At 42.4% G+C, this 17,749-nt stretch overlaps 2 protein-coding genes and 1 pseudogene across 3 annotated transcripts; 1 reads left to right on the forward strand and 2 right to left on the reverse strand.

Moving 5' to 3' along the window:
• Positions 1-502: 502 nt before the first annotated feature.
• Positions 503-1,262, reverse strand: LOC140223524 (uncharacterized; annotated as a pseudogene).
• Positions 1,263-5,691: 4,429 nt separating this feature from the next.
• Positions 5,692-11,083, forward strand: LOC117864034 (CBL-interacting protein kinase 32). Its single transcript, XM_034748004.2, has 15 exons — positions 5,692-5,889; positions 6,898-7,137; positions 7,360-7,422; positions 7,589-7,660; positions 7,803-7,910; positions 7,986-8,066; positions 8,225-8,278; positions 8,384-8,509; positions 8,591-8,680; positions 9,387-9,509; positions 9,606-9,716; positions 10,027-10,140; positions 10,272-10,328; positions 10,413-10,487; positions 10,679-11,083. Exons 2-15 carry the CDS (start codon positions 6,967-6,969, stop codon positions 10,754-10,756), a joined length of 1,323 nt encoding a protein of 440 aa, XP_034603895.1. The 5' UTR covers positions 5,692-5,889; positions 6,898-6,966; the 3' UTR covers positions 10,757-11,083.
• Positions 11,084-11,660: 577 nt separating this feature from the next.
• LOC117864033 (disease resistance protein RGA5) lies at positions 11,661-15,209 on the reverse strand. Of its 2 annotated transcripts, XM_034748003.2 has the most exons (3): positions 14,432-14,572; positions 14,025-14,331; positions 11,661-13,768 (listed from the first exon to the last, which is right to left on the reverse strand). In XM_034748003.2, exons 2-3 carry the CDS (start codon positions 14,315-14,317, stop codon positions 11,833-11,835), a joined length of 2,229 nt encoding a protein of 742 aa, XP_034603894.1. In that variant the 5' UTR covers positions 14,318-14,331; positions 14,432-14,572; the 3' UTR covers positions 11,661-11,832. The 2 variants fall into 2 exon arrangements, with proteins under 2 accessions (XP_034603894.1, XP_034603893.1); XM_034748002.2 differs by having other exon boundaries at positions 14,025-15,209.
• Between the last annotated feature and the right edge of the window lie 2,540 nt (positions 15,210-17,749).

Raw genomic sequence — 17,749 nt, forward strand, 5'->3', positions numbered from 1 at the left:
CTGCATACATAGATGCATCTCCATGTTAAATTTGTTGCTAGTAAAACTTAGGATTGACGGTTCTCAATCTAGTTTCTACCAACAAAACTCATCAAGAAAGTAGGTTCTCGTTATTTGTAATGGCCAAGTAAATAAGTTATTAAATTGTATAGAAGATGAATGTCTAGCAATTAAAATACATGAGGTAGCATATATATAAAAAAGTTTCCTTTGGAGGAGATGATCAAGATTCAAGCGCTTACACGTAAGGTGAAAGTCTCCAAGGCAACACAAGCATCAAGAAAATGAGCCAAAGAAAAGAAGTCGTAGCCTGTGAAAAATTCACCCGTTTGCCAAGGCATATAACAAGATGCTTGAGGTGCTGAAATTTGTAAGAAATTGCTGGTGCCTTCAATTTCTGGAAAAAAATTAACAAGCAAACATCCTCACAATATTGATTATGTTTGGAATGATTCTATCTTGTAGATGTATGCAACATGCACAAATATTTTGTTCTACCTCGTTAACCGTTGATAGTTTCAAGATTTGGCGCAATGGAAGGGACATTGCAACCTACATACTGGATCAAGTCTCGCATGCCCACAACATGCATGAGAAGCTCCTTTGTCTCCAATGAGTCTCCAAGTGAGAAACTCGACAAAGGGCATCCATCGTAGTTAAATGTGGAGAGATTCAGGGCATTGATCTCAATTGTCTGTAACATTGGCACATTTGTAGTTGCACGATCCTGAGCTTGTGTAGAACACGTGGTATCTTCAATGAGGTTATCATGCTGCATTTGGAGAGGTCCAGCCTTTCCAGAGCAAAGCAGCTGGAGAGAAAGAACCCTACTTCATCCCCGGTGATTCTAACATGCATTATGCAGGCACACTGTCGACAAGCTCCTTGAGCAACCAAGCAGCCTAGGACCTTCTGTGGGATGGAAGCCACAGGAGGCGAGGTGAAGAAACTGAATTGAGGTCAAGCTGCTCCCAGCCTCATCACATGACATAAGCGAGCTGGGGAAGTTATATTCAAGTGCATAGCATTTGGGTAACAATACAGCAAGCTTGGTAATTCCAGGCTTGATAAAGGCTCGGAGCCAGCCATCCACAAGGGTTGATGTCAATGTCCTTCTTGGAACAAGTAGAGAGGTTAAGCTCGAGCATCTTCACTCTGATGCCGGAGTGGTTCTCAAGCACATGTTGCGTGGTTGATGAGCAGTGCAGGGCGCGCCGCCATTTGTTTCATCTGCTGCAAAGCGATCGCCGTGTGTACGTCATCGATCGCAATCCGTACGACGTTTGGATCATCAAGTGTACGTGTGTGTGTATGAACATGAATGACGATGAACCAACGGCAGGTAACATAATCGAAGTCACGATCCGATGTGAGTATGTGATGAGGCAAGAAGCTAAACCAAACCGGCCGGAGGCTTGGGCAAAGCACGTACTTGTGTTTGCGTGGCGGCGGCGGAGACGGTGTGGCTGCCAGGAGCATGGGGATGAGGTTTGGATCTCCTCCATGCGCTGCCGCATGATGCCGTGCCGATCCTCGGATCTCCCTGGGAGAGACAGCAAGTTATTAGGCAGGGGTAATTGATTCTTTGCTAGGGCTCCGGAGATAGACACGTCTCCCCGTTTGTTTCCGCTTATAAGCGGCTTATTGGTGGGAATAAATGAGAATCTTGTTCAAGGTTTTGCTTATTTTCACCGATTATCATTTATATGGTAAACCGCTTCAGAAATTTAAATTATAAGAAGCGAAAAACGAGAAGGGAGAAAATCTTCACTTAAAAGTATGACTAGAAGAAGCGTATAAAGGACCATCAACGGCCGCTGATCGCGGCATAGGGCACGAAGAGACGGTGGCAGGAGATGCATCTTGGAGGCCAAGAGGCCCAGACCCAGGCAGAGCTACATACACTGGCTGGCCCAAATAGAGGCCCATTAGTTAGTCCTCCTTGCACTAGTGCTGCAAGCCTGCAATCACCACTACTTTTGTTTAACCTTTCAATTCAAGTAGGTGCCGCAAAGATTTGTTCATATTGGATATTACATTTACATACACAATTTGCGCAGAGTTGCTTGGTAGTATACGTTATATTACCAGCCATGTGGGGAAAAAAGATAATGTTGACGAGATATACCCGGCCGGCTACCACAATATAGCTCGTGGGCAACATGTATACAAGAACTAACGCCAAGACGCGGACCTCATTCGTTGTGATATATATGGTTGAGATTAATTATGATGACCGTTGTCGATTAGTAAATTATACGCGTGCAACTCATGTCATTGAACGAAGGACAAGCATACATGTTAGTTATATATGCATAGCTAGAATATAATGTTTCTTTTTTTTTAATTATCTCCCTTCTTCTTGATAGGTAGTACCTAGCATGTTTTTCAAAAAACTATCATGAAAATATAACCTAAAATAGCCCTAAAATTTCATCTAAATTACCCACCTATATAAAAATAATCAAAATTAACCACCACCTAAATTTGTATCCAAATCACTCACTTACTATGGCATTGTAGAAATAATCTAAAGTAACCTCTTAATTTGGAGCAGTTGTAATCAAATCTAAGTTATTTAATATTCTTATATTATCTGATTTGGACAGCGCAGCGAGCTGTGTGGCCGGTCATCATTCTTGAACCCTATAGTACCTATCAGGCTAATCTCAATGGCATGCCATGTCATCAAATAACAATCAATAGATGGATGAAACACCATCCTACAATGCACAGTTTCAATGTTGATGTTTCATATGTACTCGATGCATTTAATTGTGTAAGACATACAGCGAATGAAAACAGTACATGAAGTTTCATCTTCTCTCTTATTTTAAAATTTTACCATGTCATCAAAATTTGCTTACGTGGCACTCTATTACTATTACTTATGAAACCTCCATCAGGATTGGCCTCATCGGTCGTATTTAGGGCAGGATGAGGACCATGACCAGCAAAGAGCTGTGTGTCGTGGTCGATCGTGTTCTTGTAGATCGGTCGTCGAAGCCACTGCATGATTGGGTCCTTTATTAATCTGTAGTACGCTATGGTAGCAAAAGGCTGTACGTACTGGCCGGCCGGGAATAATGATCAGAGAGGGGTGATTGGATGAAGATATGATTAATAATTAGCGCAATCATCCGTGATGCAAATAATGACACGTGTCGAACGATCCAAGGTAACTAAATAGTCTCGGTCCACCACGCATGCATGGACGGACAGGTGAAGTGGCCTCAGGGCAAGTGTGCATGCATATCGGATCTGCTGACTTGACTACTCAAATTGTGGTGGGGCAGATCGAGCCATATTGTAGTATAGCTCGAGAGAGAGACCTAATAAACCTGAGCAACAAACCTACTCCTTCCGTTCCAAATTATAGTTTATTTTGATTTTTCTAGATTTATAGATGCTGTTATGTATCTGGATATACACTATATCTAGATACATAGCAAAATCTATGAACCTAAAAAGACTAGGGTGTTTGGATAGCAGTGGCTAAATTTTAGCACCTATCACATCGGATGTTTGGACACTAATTAGGAGTATTAAACATAATCTAATTACAAAACTAATTGCACAACCCTAGGCTAAATCGCGAGACGAATCTATTAAGCCTAATTAATCCATCATTAGCGAATGGTTACTGTAGCACTACATTGTCAAATCATGGACTAATTAGGCTTAATAGATTCGTCTCGCGATTTAGCTTAGAGGATGTGCAATTAGTTTTGTAATTAGGCTATGTTTAATACTCTGTCCAAACATCCAATGTGACATGTGCTAAAATTTAGCACATGCCTTCCAAACACCCCTAAAAACGACATATATTTTCAAACGGAGGAAATAGCTAACTTCACGCTAATATTAGCAATTCGTCTACACAAATTTAATTAGGCTCACGTACCTACGTCATGCAACTGAGACGCAACGATCATTAATCTTGGTTTTGCTAGCCGCCTGATTTAATTTGGTCGGCCGGAAAACTCAAAATGGCAGCCCTGCGAGCGTTTTTTTTGTTCGGAAAGCTCAAAATTACACTAAATTATTAAAACTATGCCATCTTAATTTCTTTTCTTTTTTCTTCCTTCATGTGTTAATTTGGTCTTTGATCTGCAACAAAGGTTCTAGCTAGGCTGCATGCACCGTGCTAGAGCTTTTGTTCTTCCCTCTATCTAAAAAAGGAGTTTTGATTTTCTTTTTTAAAAATATAACGGGTGCAAATGCTCCTATACCTGTCGGTAATAATAAGAGGTACATGGACTACCTACCAGTCTACCGTCTTGTTTAGTTCCCCTTTTTTCTAACTTTGGCACTATGTAAAAAGAAGATTTCCCATCACATCAAACTTGTGGTACATGCATGGAGTACTAAATATAGACGAAATCAAAAACTAATTGCACAGTTTTGTTGTACTTTGCGAGATGAATCTTTTGAGCCTAATTAGTCAATATTTGACAATAATTCACAAATACAAACAAAATACTACAGTTGCATATTTATGGTAAAATGCAAACTTTGCTACTATCAATTTAGAAACTAAACAAGGCCTAGAAAGAAAAGAGCGCGCGCGTTAAACCTAGGATTTGATCCTCCTGGTCGCCTTGCAGATTCCCGGTTGGTTTGGCGTCTCGTCTTGCCAAGCATGCATCCAGAGCATGTGGCAGCGGCATGCCCAGAGCATCCGTACCATCGGCCCGGCCCGGGGCAGAGCCGCAGAGGAGACGTCCGGCCGGCGATCTCGATCGCGAATCATCATCAATCACGCTGCACGCCGGCAGAGGCAGTACGACGGCGTGGCATCCCGGCGACTCGTCCGCGGCCCCCGTGGGGCCCACCCCTGACAGCAGGCCAGGGAAGGGGAAGCCCCATGTGGGTGGATGCAGTTGCAGTCGCATATTCCAAACTTCCAAACAACATGCCCTGTCCTCTCCTTGTGTCGTCGTCTTCTTCCCTACCTCTCACGATTGAAATACTATATGATCTCTAAAATAAAATATAGGATAGATATAAAACATGTGTTTAGATGAGGCATGTGAAAAATATAGAAATCTTAAGACACAGAGGAAAGAAAACATGAGGTTGGATCTCATATTTATTTTCCTCCAAAATTCCTATGGAAAAGCACATCCCATAGGATTTTTGAAGAAATTGATAGGATTCAATCCTTTGTTCCAAAAGCTTTCATAGGAGAAATTTTTATAGGAATTGAATCATCCATATTTCCTCTACTTTTCCTCCATTCCAAAAGGGTCTTATCTTCGCCTGCCTCTACTGCTTGCCTGCCGCTATAAAACCAAAGTCCAGCCGGCTTGCTTAGTTGGTATGATACCAGGTCTCTCCCTCCCCTACTTAGAGCTCGTTTGGTAAGGCTTCGGCTTCTCCTAAAGCAGCTCCGGCTTTAGCTCCTCTAGTGGAGCAACTTTTATGGTGTAGATGGAGCCGTTTTGTAAAATATTTGGTAAAATGGCTCCTCGTGTTTTGTCATGAGTTGAGGAAGATGTCAAACGTCAATTAAATCCTGACTATTTTGTATTATGATTTTAATCAATTTACATGGTTTCAATTGAAACGAAAATGATTAATTAAAATAATATAGATTAACTAATTTTTTTTATTTTCATTCAAATTATGTTTTTTCTTTCTCTTTTTTTATTCTTACCCAGAACCACAGGAGGAAGCTATTTGCTTTTTTTCTCTTTGGCACAGCTTCGGCAAAAACGGCTCAGGAGCCGTTCCTGGAGCCCTACCATGGCTCTCAGTTCAGCAGCTGCCTCCTCGGAAGCCTAGCAGCTCTTCCTCGCCCCCAACAGCCGTTTCCCGAGATCTTTTTCAGCGCCGGCTGAGCACAGCGACGGATCCTACTACTCTGCATTTTCTTCGCCTGATCCTGTAAGCTCCTCTGCCTCTTCTCTTCCGTGTCTCCGTTTTTTTATTTCTGTTTCTGGTATGCAGCGATGCGATCTGCTCCTTTCAGCCCAAGTTGGTTGGTTTTTGTTCCAGCCTACGCCTGAAATCCGGCTTTTTGCTGAATGTCCCGTGTACAGTTGCTTCATCCTTTCCAGCAATCTTGATTTCCCCTCTTAACCCGGGGACTCACTTCGATCTTATGTTTCCAGCCACCAGCATGACTACAGAATCGGAGCATATTGAATGAGCTTCTTTAGCCTGCATTGTTCCTGCTAGTTTCTTTTTCCCCCCCACCTTTAAATCCCTTCCTTCCCTGTTTGAGAGGGGCACTGCAAGCTTCATGTTCTTGGGCTGCCCGATTGCTGGTAGAATGGAATTTTGGAATACGCCCAATTTCCCCATGCGCAGCACCTCACATGTGGTGTTATGCTTTTCTGAATGGATGACTGAATATTCAACTCCTATCTTTCCTGCAGCCCCCTCGTGGCTGATTGACAACTATTCTCTTCAGAACCCAAGGAGGGTCTAACTTCCCTTTGACTCCCAAAGTCCCAATTCAACATTCCTGTTCTAGGAAGAAAAATAATAGTTTTTGGATCTCACATAATCTTTTCTACTTAGCCAACCCCACTGATTGGAGCAGTTCACCAATTTTAATTCTGACTTGGCTTCTGGTGGGAAGTAACAAACACACTGAACCAACGGTTGTTCACCAGTCCTGGGTTTGCATTTTTTTTTGAGGAAATCGTGGATTTGCATTTGCCCAAGCCCATTGATAGGATTTACAGATCAGCGATGGTTGATCTCAAAAAAAAAAAAAGATCAGTGATGGTTGGAGAAGAAATGAGATACTAGTCTATCACACGTCCTAAGTAAACTCGTATAATGACTTGTGCTTGGTTAATTTCAGAAGTTTACGCTGTTAGACAAGTATCAGCATGTCATCTTTTTCAACGTGAGCTGTAACAATCTGGGTAAAATTTTCCACAGGACAAGGGTGGCGAAACCACCAGACTGCGAGAAGCTTCCTGATATTTCAGAGGGGGGATAAGGCAGGGAATGAGTACAACCAAGGTGAAGAGATGCGTGGGGAAGTTTGAGCTCGGCCGGACCATAGGCGAAGGTACATTCGCAAAGGTCAGGTTCGCGAAGAACACGGAGACTGGTGAACCGGTGGCCATCAAGATCCTAGATAAGGAGAAGGTCCTCAAGCACAAAATGGTTGAGCAGGTCACTTTCAATCACACACTTTGAATTATTGCTGCATTTTTGTAATGTTTGGTGATATTTTCACATCACGTAGATTGTGGCCCCTTCCTTCAGATTCTGCACCCACCTTGGTGTCTTACTTTTGAATAGCCCATGAGCTTAGCAACTTTGGTCAGCGTTGAATTAATAGCTCCTGCTGGAAGTAATATTTTGTTGATGAAAAAACTACATGGTCGATTGCAGATTAAGCGGGAAATTTCGACGATGAAGTTGATTAAGCATCCCAACGTTGTTCGCATGTATGAGGTACCTTTCTTGATCTTCTAGTTGATCTTACAAGACAAAGTAGTTGATCAGAAAAGAGACAAAGTCAGAAATTCCTAACATAATCATTTAGCATGCCTATTTTCTTTTCACATAAAGCAGGCAATTGCTGATCTTTGACAAATTCAATGTTTTCATTCATCTTTAGGTGATGGGAAGTAAAACAAAGATCTACATTGTGTTAGAATATGCTACCGGTGGTGAGCTCTTTGACAAAATTGTAAGCGATATGGACATCCTTTCCAGTTTATGCAGTTTCTGCCATACCCTCTGCCTACTTTACTGTTTCAATGTCCACAAAGTCAATTTGTCACTGACAATTTTTCATTTACGGTAAACTTTTTGTTTTCCTCATCATAAAGGTTAACCATGGTAGAATGAGGGAAGATGAGGCAAGGAGGTACTTCCAACAATTAATCAATGCGGTTGATTATTGTCATAGTAGGGGTGTGTACCACCGAGATTTAAAAGTGAGCTCATTTATTTTGTGCGCTTTTTTCTGTAATCAAGAATCTATTTCTGAATCTAAACTATGGTACTCGCAGCCTGAAAATTTACTGCTCGATTCACATGGAAACCTGAAGGTCTCTGACTTTGGGCTCAGTGCGCTATCTCAGCAAATCAAGGTAATGACTTCTCGCCTATATGCATCTAAGTTACCAATATACTTGAGTATGAGAGGGTAATTCTTTTAGTCTACAATTAATCATAGCCGTTTATGTTTGAAAATTTTGAGACCCCTCAACATATTTTATGCATGTTTCTTCTCTTCTATCTTGTTCAGGATGATGGATTGCTGCACACAACTTGTGGAACTCCAAACTATGTTGCACCAGAGGTAATGCCAGGAAACTTCACAAACTGAATCAATGATGGATGCTACGGCAATTATCATTTCATTAGGAATGTAATGGTTTAAATATTTCTACCAACTTTGTTTTAGGTCCTTGAAGATCAAGGCTACGATGGTGCAATGGCTGATTTGTGGTCATGTGGAGTTATCCTGTTTGTTCTGCTAGCAGGGTATTTGCCTTTTGAGGACTCTAATCTTATGACATTGTATAAGAAAGTGAGCATTGCACGGCTTTTAGATTACTGCTGCAGTCTTGCTTATTCATGCTTATTTGACTTTACCTTATATTCCTGGCAGATATCGAATGCAGAATTTACATTTCCACCGTGGACATCTTTTCCTGCCAAGAGGTTGTTAACAAGAATCCTTGATCCAAATCCAATGACGGTATGCCAGAGCACAAAAGCTGCTTGAAAATAAAAATACTAGCGAAATAATCTTAAGATAATGAAATAGAATAGATCTGTACTCACCATACAGTGTATCCCCTAGTAGGCTGACAGATCATTGATATCGCTGATAAGCATCAACTAAATGATATTCCCATCGATCCAGGGATTGTCATGTAACTCAGATTGACACAAGTTTTAGAAGTTCCCAATGTGATTACTAGTACGCACATGGCCACTGTGAGATGCAGTTGAGGAAAAAAGCTTAGCTCATTATTCCTTTAGGAAAAGGTATAAGCAATTCATATTTCCAAATGAAACCCTTTGTGTGAGCATGGCAGGAGCCAAGGGCCTCCCCCTGCCTGCTATCAGAGGGGTTGATTAGGCTTCAGTTCTTGCCTACTCTCGTGGTCGTTTTTCATTCTTGGAAAAGGTGATTAGGATCTACAGGATCTAGTGTGTGTGGGTGTGTGTTTGGGTCTCTGTATGACTCTTTCTTCTATTAATACAATGATACGCAGCTCTCCTGCGTGTACGAGAAAAAAGTAAAGAATTGCAACTTCCAGACAAAAAGGAAGAGGTGAAACTGGATTGTGGTTCATCTTCATCATGAGCGTGTGCTGAGTCTAGTTTCAAAATGAATGGCCTTCATAATTTTCTCTTGCTCCATAACATTAGGCTTATGTTTTGGTAAACCCTGGCAGAGAATAACAATCCCTGAAATATTAGAGGATGAGTGGTTCAAAAAGGGCTACAAGCGTCCGGAGTTTGACGAAAAATATGACACCACATTGGATGATGTGGATGCTGTCTTCAATGATTCAGAAGTGAGTGATTGGTGCATTTCTATTTTCAGTCTCATGCATAATGTCACAGATTTTAGTTACCATCTAGTTCTACTAATGTTATTTTCCATCATTCAGGAGCACCATGTGACAGAAAAGAAAGAAGAAGAGCCAGTAGCTCTGAATGCATTTGAACTTATTTCAATGTCAGCAGGCCTAAATCTTGGAAACTTATTTGACTCAGAGCAGGTACTGGATGTTCTTGACTCCTCTGTAGTAACCTAGAACATTGAAAATGCAATGTTTGATAGCTTAAATCATCATGATTTCCGAAGGACATTGCCTCATGATTGTGACATGCACTAGAATTTCCTTTGGAAATTAGAGCAGATAGTGAAGGTGAAGTCAATTACACAATTATAATGCATTTTACAAGATAGTACTTCTATACGCCTATGTGATTAAAACATTGGTTTTGAAAATTTTACATTTTTTCGCATTTTAGGATTATCATTCTTCTATACTTTCTATTTATATTTGTAATAATTTCTATTTGCAGGAATTCAAAAGAGAAACAAGGTTCACCTCAAAATGTCCACCCAAGGAAATTGTCCGCAAGATTGAGGAAGCTGCAAAACCTCTAGGATTCAATGTTCAGAAGAAAAATTACAAGGTTCCTCCCTACAACTCTATGAGAACTGATTATCTGAATATTTACCTTACGTTTTCAAACTTCTCAATAATGTATACAAACTTTAAATAGATCTTTCTGCATGCTGAAATTCTCTTTCATTGTGTGACCAGTTGAGGCTCGAAAAATTGAAAGCAGGGAGGAAAGGAAACCTCAATGTTGCTACTGAGGTAATGATACAAACAAACATCCTGAACTGCAATCTTTTTTATGTAAAATTCATCTACCTGCATTTATTGGGCATTTTGGTTCAGATCCTGCAAGTTGCACCCTCTTTTCATATGGTAGACTTCCGAAAAGCAAAAGGCGACACTCTAGAATTTCATAAGGTAACTACCATACACGCAATGATCGTGCTTATAAAAGAAAACTATCTATTCATGAATCTGAACTGGTGGTTGGAGAAGTGGATCAATTCCACTATTCCAGTAGTTTGGATGAGAGATTCATAATCTATATTTTGTTCTTCAACAGATTCACCAGTAGTTTACTTATATGTGTAAGCTGTGACTTTGTGCAGTTCTTCAAGAATCTTTCCAAGACCTTAAAGGACGTTGTCTGGAAATCCGAGGATCTGCAGATGCAACCTGCTGCTTAGTGGAACCTTAGGAGAGGAAGGATGGCAAACCATCTGAGTCTCATTCTTCCAAGCAGATTCCATTTTGGTAGTCCGCATCAGCAAATCTGTTCACTGCATTCTATATGTACCGGTGGGTGGCCTGGCAAATTGTGCTGGTCCTCTACCATCGTTGTAAATACTGCATTTTGAGAGGTCGTATTCCTTGCTGTAGACTGTAGTCAGAGTAAAGCTCATTCAGTAGATTTTTGTGAGCGTGTGAGCTCTGTAAATCCATGTATGCCTATGAATCATGTTGAACCACAATGCGCAGAATCTGCGAAATGAGGCCAAGTAGGGTCTTGCACTCTTGCTTCTGGTAAGTTGACCCATTTTCTAGTACTGAGCAGAAACAACTTAAGCAGTTTTTTCATCGCTTCAAGAAAAACCTGGCGGTCACGCGGGCGACCTGCCCCCAGGCACCCTTCCCCGCCGTAGCAGCCGCATAAGAGCAACCACAGGGTGAGCAAAAAGCGATGCTCCAATAAGGGCACGTGATGGCTTTGCTCGGAGAGAAACTAAAGCAAGTTCGTTCCTGAAAGGGGATCTGCATTCTTAATTGATGGTTGAACAACCTTGAAAATGGGATCATTTCCTCGACATCCGAAAACACCAGCGCATGATGATGATGATCTCCATAAAAAATGGTAGCCGTAGTTCGGACTTTAGGGATTCTAAGATCTGAAAATGGTCCACTAGTTGTGGAACATGAAACGTTGATGGTATTCCAGCATGCTTCTGCAATCTGCATATGGACAGCTAAGGAATAGATGATCCCTTGATTCCTCAAACTGATTTGGGACTGTGATCATTTTTTATAACCAGGAACTGTGAGGGAAGCACCCACATATTTTCATTAATTAAAAGGCAAAATGAGAGTTATATATACAAGAAACAACTATAGAGAAGCTACTAAGAATATACAAGAATGTTACAAAGCACTCAGCCAATCTTACAGCGTTTATCCTGTATAAATGCAGGATAATCTCCATTTTGAAAGCCTGCTTCCAACCAGCCACATGTGTACAATGCCATCAACACTACTAATCAGAATGGTACTACAGATGTGGGCATCTGACAATCTTGAGTCTTGGACAACCTGGATGCATGTCGATGGCCATAATCAACACAGACAAGGCACATCCTCGCTTGGGCACCTTTCCACGGAGGCCACCAATTTCTAGAAAGACCTCTTTGAGAGCGAACAGGTGTTCAATACCCGAAGGTGATTCAAAGATTTCTTTGAAGCGTAACTTAAGCCTCTCCAGCTTCGGCATTGCTCCAGCCTCAAAGGTCAGACGTGGTATCCTGCACCAATACTTGAAGTACTTGAGGGCTGGGAACGCCATGCTGTAGATCGTGATACTCTCTCTAGGTGATACTTGGGTGCGCAATCCTAGGTTTGTAAGTGCAGGCAACCGTGCAAGGACAAGGAAACCATCCATTGACAGTTTTCTGATCGCAATCTTCAGAACTTGGAGCTCATGGAGCTCTGCAATCCATTCAGGGACTTTGGGAAAACACCAGTAGGTCAATTCTAGTGTCTGCAGATGGCGGGGAGAAGGGTTTAACAAACTCAAACCACTCCCACAAATACCAGGCCAGTACATGTATAGATATTTGAGGTTGCAAAGCATCTCAAGTGAAGATTGTAAAACATCCATACACAATGCTGTGTTGGAGATTGTTGTTCTGGAATAGCAGAGTTTGAGATCTCTTAGATTGGTCAGTTGGCCGAGACCCCTGATGCTGTCTATTGAGTTCTCCCCCAGATCAAAGGATTGCAGAGTTACTAGAGACTTCATGTTGCCAATCCCATCAGGTAATCGGGTACTTTCCGGAATAATAAGATGTGTCAAGCAAGGCAGACAAATGATATCCGATGGAATAACAACTGATCCCCACTCTATGTCCAGGGTCTCCAACTGTTGTAGCTCCCCAATTTTCTCAGGTAATTGTAACTGTACATGAATGTTGGTTTCAATCTTCAGATATCTCAGTTGAAACAATTTGCATACTCCAAGGAAATCCAGTTCCATCTTATAGGAAACATCTGAGAACCCAACAATTAAAACTCGAAGAAAACTGAACTCTGAAAGAGGATTCAGGTACAAGAAATTGGAGCCTCCAAAAGCTGCAAGAGATCGAACATGTGACAGATTTTTGGCTGGATCCATGACGCTATGGTTTCCATTGTCATATTGAATGGAGAGTCGACGGACATTATTGTGCAGGCCTAACGAGGCATTGGGTTTATCATTTATTCTCAGAAAATTCTCTTCTGCGCACTCACTCAATATAAAATCGAGCATCATATCGTGTACCTTACAAGATAATACCTCGTTTTGGTAGTTGACATCATTAGGTGAAATCATGCTCCTATTAACCAGTTCATTGAAATAATTACTTGCAACATCTTCTGCATCTAGTCCCTGCACCTTACTAACAAAACCTTCAGCTATCCATTGCTTGACCACATCGTTCTTCCAAATTGTGTAATCCTCTGGATAAATGCCAAGGTATAGAAAGCATGCCTTCAGATAATAAGGAAGGTTCTTGTAACTGAGCTGCAATATTCGTCTCGTACTGTCCAATGCAGAGCATTTCCCAAACTTATTGCCCAAAGAATTCCTTACGTGTTCCCACTGTTCAACTCTTGTGGTTGCTTGATTAGCTAAAAGGCCAGAAATACTAACAATGGCAAGTGGCAAACCGTTACATTTGTCTAAAATTTCAGTTGAAATATCTCTCAGTTGTTCAGGGCAAGCATCCTCAGAGCCAAATATTCTATTCAAAAATAACCTTTTTGATTGTTGGTCATCTAGTGGCTCCATCTTATAAACATACTCATGCAGATAACTGCAACAAGCAATAGCTACAGTTTCAATGCGTGTAGTTGTTATAACTCTACTAGCCTGCTCATTTTTGGGGAGGGCACATCTAAGAATATCCCATGCCGATTCCTCCCATATATCATCAAATATGACAAAGTACCTGCGCAAACATTCATACAAAGGATATGTATCATATCAACTATGCAAATAGACTGTTCTTCAAAAGAAAACACTACGCTGATACTCTTAGCTCTAAATAGTACAAGTAAGGAGCGGAAAGGAATTGTTTGGACTAAATTAGTTGGACCTATATACTGACAACACCACACTACATGATATTTATCAAAGCTTATATGATAAAAAAAAAGAGTCAATTGAAGATTATATACATTGTAAAAGCATAAGAACTTATGTACCTTTTGTCTTGTAGATGTTTTCTAAGATCATTAATGAGGTTCTGCACCTCGCTAGGTTGAGAAGGTGGTTCTTGCCCAAGTTGTGAAAACATATTAGCGAGAATCCTTGTCATGTCTGGTCTCTGCGAGACTGATACAAATGCCTGACAATCAAATTTATCTCCAATCCTTTTGTACACCTCATTGGCCAGTGTGGTCTTACCAAGACCACCAATTCCTACAACAGATACCACCCTCAATCGTTGACCTTCGTCTAGCAACAACTCAACTAGCTCATTCCTTGGACCATCCATGCCCTCGAGGCCATCTTCATCAGCATAAAGTGCATGAAGGCGAGGGTCAACAGACACATATTTAGATGCAGAGGTGCTCACATCAATCTTATACCTTTTGTGACGATGACTCACCTCCATGACACGAGCCTTGATCTGTCGTATTTCATTTGAAATACGATTTTTGGTTCTCAGCATACTGAGACGCTGAATGATCTTCCAAATGAGACCAGCTGCGGTACCGTCCTGGCTGGCATGACGCATGACCTCATCAATCCAGTCCTCAATGTCATAAGCCATCTCCCTTACTTGGTTCTTCCAATTCTTGGTCAGGGGATCGAGCTCCTCCTTGTCTGCTAGAATCTCTAGGAAAGCATTCATGGAGCTGAGTTCATCTCTGATGAATGACAACTCCTTTGACATGTTGCTGAACTTGACGTACTCTTCATCCATGAGGATAGCAAGCTTATCGATAAGGGAGTTCATAACTCCCATCGAGACGCTCACCAAGGCCTCCCTTAGCCTTGCAGACATATGTGTGTCTAATCTCACTCACAAACAGATGTGCAGCAGCTTGATTTGGTCTGGACATGGGACAAAAATACACCAAGGGAAAAAAGAGGAGCGGTTGGCGGTTGGCGAGGGGCACGTCGGGCGGGCGCGGCGAGGAGCGGACGAGGCGCGAGCGCCGCGTCGTGGTCGCCCCGGTGGACCAGGGAGCTGAGGCGGCGGTCCGCCTCGTGCAGGCGGCGCGGGGGCGGCCTGGTGCTGGTGCTGGGCTTGGGGAGGCCCGGCGGGCTGGGCTTCGAGCTGCGGACGCGCAGGCGCCGGGGTTGTTGGCCGGAGGTGGTGGATGAGGAGGGAGGAGGGGAGGAGAGGAGGTGGAAGGGTGGCGGGGCTCAGCGGCAAAATCGTTTTTTTACTGGGCATTTAACAGTTGTCGGACTGAAAATAACGGAGCATCAGGAACAAAAGTTGAACTCGGTATTAAATAGGAAATGGAAATTTTTTTGATAATCATGAAAGGAATGATCATTTGTCTGATGTTAAATTATCTAAAAAGAGATGAAAGGAATGGATCATTTGATTTGTCTGATGTTACTAAAAAGAGATGATACAAGAGAAGAGAGGCTGTTTAGATATGCTCAGTCTAGTCTAATCGATGTTTAGACATCGTTATGCTCTGGTAGTTATAAGATATTGGTTTAGTAGATTTATAATACGATAGGACGGAACCAGTAGTCGAAAGAAACATGGTCAAAGAATAAAAGTCCACGAAGAAAAAAAAATGGCATTTATGATGTGACTGTAACTTCAATAACAGAGCAATCGTTATATAAAATAAATGTTGACAAAAAAAATTGCAAAGGATCAATGAGTCATCACCAATATATAACGAAGGAACCAGTAGTCGAAAGAAACATGGTCAAAGAATAAAAGTCCACGAAGAAAAAAAATGGCATTTATGATGTGACTGTAACTTCAATAACAGAGAAATCGTTATAGAAAATAAATGTTGACAAAAAAAATGCAAAAGGATCGATGAGTCATCAGCTATATATAACGAAGAGACGTAGACATCAGCATAAATAAAAACACATAATGAGACCTCAATACAATATAATCAATCCATCTATTATACCTAACTAGCACACATACCCGTGCGTTGCAATGGCCACGAAACTATAGCAGATTCGATTGTATTTTCAGGCTACGGTTGTGCTTCTTGGTTGTTTCACCATCTACATTTATGAATGAGTACGACCTAAAGATTTTGCTTGATAAAAATGAAGAAATCTCTTCTCATCATAGCTCTTAGTAGTGACATTGGGACCGTCAGATATCTTTCCATCGTAAAATGTAACACCTGGAATTTTAATTTGCTTATTTTTGGATGTATTCTGTTTTGGACATGGAGAAGGTGCTTACCGTAGCGAAGCATACCTAATTAACCTCTCTAAAAAGCACTTCGCCCCAAGTTAGCATTGTCAGATACCTACAGAATCACATTACACGTCAATACATCGCTTCCAAAAGGAAATTTTTTTGAAATAAAAGGATAATCAACCTTATGTAGCTTACTTTGCTTTTCATCAGAGCAGGTAATACCTAATGCCAGGCAGCTGCAAGGGAGTTACGGTCTCACACTCGTTGAGCTGTGCAATTCCGTCGATAACCAGCAACTCCAGAAGATTTGACTTTTTGGACTTCTTGAGCAATTGGCCAATACTAAAAGCAAATCTGTCCGTCAGCACACCATACAACCTGGAAGAGCTGGAAACTGTGCAGAGAATGCATTTCGTTCTCTGCAGAAAATACAATTGATTTTGCCTCGCGCTGTAATAATTTGGAAGATCAAAGTTTTTGTGAAGATACGTCAACTCTCGCACATATAGGATCTGGCCAGCTTGGACTTGGATTTATTGCATGCATTACCGCGTGACACCCAGGGCTCGTTCGAGGTCTTCAACCCTTCCTCCTCCGCCGTCGACCCACCCTCCACGTTCCGCCCGGCCGCCGCCACCAAGTCCACCTGCTCGCTCATCTAGGAAGTAGCTGGCGGCATCGAGTATGTCGGCAAGCTGACTCAACAGGCGGATGAGTGGGAACTCGTGCAGATCAACCAGCAGACTGGCCGGCCGCACGGCGTGTCCGCCCGCTCCTCCGGTGGTGGGCAACAGACGCCCTGCGCGCCTGAATAGGCAAGGCCCTTGGGCTGCAAGCGTAAAAAATTCAAGACACGAAGCAAATTGTGAGAGATTGGAGTCGATCATGGGATTTTGTGATGAATTCCTTGGCAGAAGTTGCAGCGAGAGGGGCCTCAACATATCCTTGAAGGACGCCGGTCGCGCCTGGGCGTGACGGCGTGTTAATCTCGGAGACGACGGCGGCGTAGCCGACCTTTAGGCGCATCGCGGCGTCGACCCACACGTCGTTGGCGAACCACACTTTGGGGCCCTCCATCGTCGCCAGAGCTATCGGAGAGGATGCCTCGCACATATCCAATTCCAAACCGATCTCTCTGATGGCTCCTTGCCGCCTGGGCCTCACATCACGTACGAGCTCACGTATTTGACTGCAGTGCAAACGTGTAGGATCGAGTCGGTCGAGTTCCTTCTCCTGCCCGAACGAAAGCCCACTCCAGGCCGGTACGGACCAAAATTTTGCCAGGATGACAGCGAACAAAGAACGGACGCGTTGCGACTTGCGTGCGAGAGGGACGGACTGCGGGTTGATTACTAAAAACTTGAGGGGGGTTTTCGCAAAATTACCATGATGGTTGAAGGATTGAAAGAAACATCCTCTCTTTAATATTAGGTATAGATTCTATTCCTTCCTACATAGTATCACGAGTTTAGGGTTTCACATCCTAAGCCAAACTTTCCGGTTCCGCTAGTCCTCCCTGCCGCGCCGCCGGCCGGCCTTCACGGCGTGCATCCAGCGCGCCCCCTC

This window comes from Setaria viridis, chromosome 7 (genome assembly GCF_005286985.2).
Source record: "Setaria viridis chromosome 7, Setaria_viridis_v4.0, whole genome shotgun sequence".
Taxonomy (NCBI): Eukaryota; Viridiplantae; Streptophyta; class Magnoliopsida; order Poales; family Poaceae; genus Setaria; species Setaria viridis.

Excerpts from the sequence above, each read along its gene's own strand:
- LOC117864034 (XM_034748004.2), top strand. The coding sequence starts at position 6,967 with ATGAGTACAACCAAGGTGAAGAGATGCGTGGGGAAGTTTGAGCTCGGC. Across the intron at positions 7,661-7,802 it reads GTGAGCTCTTTGACAAAATT|GTTAACCATGGTAGAATGAG; the intron begins GTAAGCGATATG and ends CTCATCATAAAG. Across the intron at positions 9,510-9,605 it reads CTGTCTTCAATGATTCAGAA|GAGCACCATGTGACAGAAAA; the intron begins GTGAGTGATTGG and ends TCCATCATTCAG.
- LOC117864033 (XM_034748002.2), bottom strand. The coding sequence starts at position 14,830 with ATGTCTGCAAGGCTAAGGGAGGCCTTGGTGAGCGTCTCGATGGGAGTT. Across the intron at positions 13,769-14,024 it reads AAACATCTACAAGACAAAAG|GTACTTTGTCATATTTGATG; the intron begins GTACATAAGTTC and ends ATGTTTGCGCAG.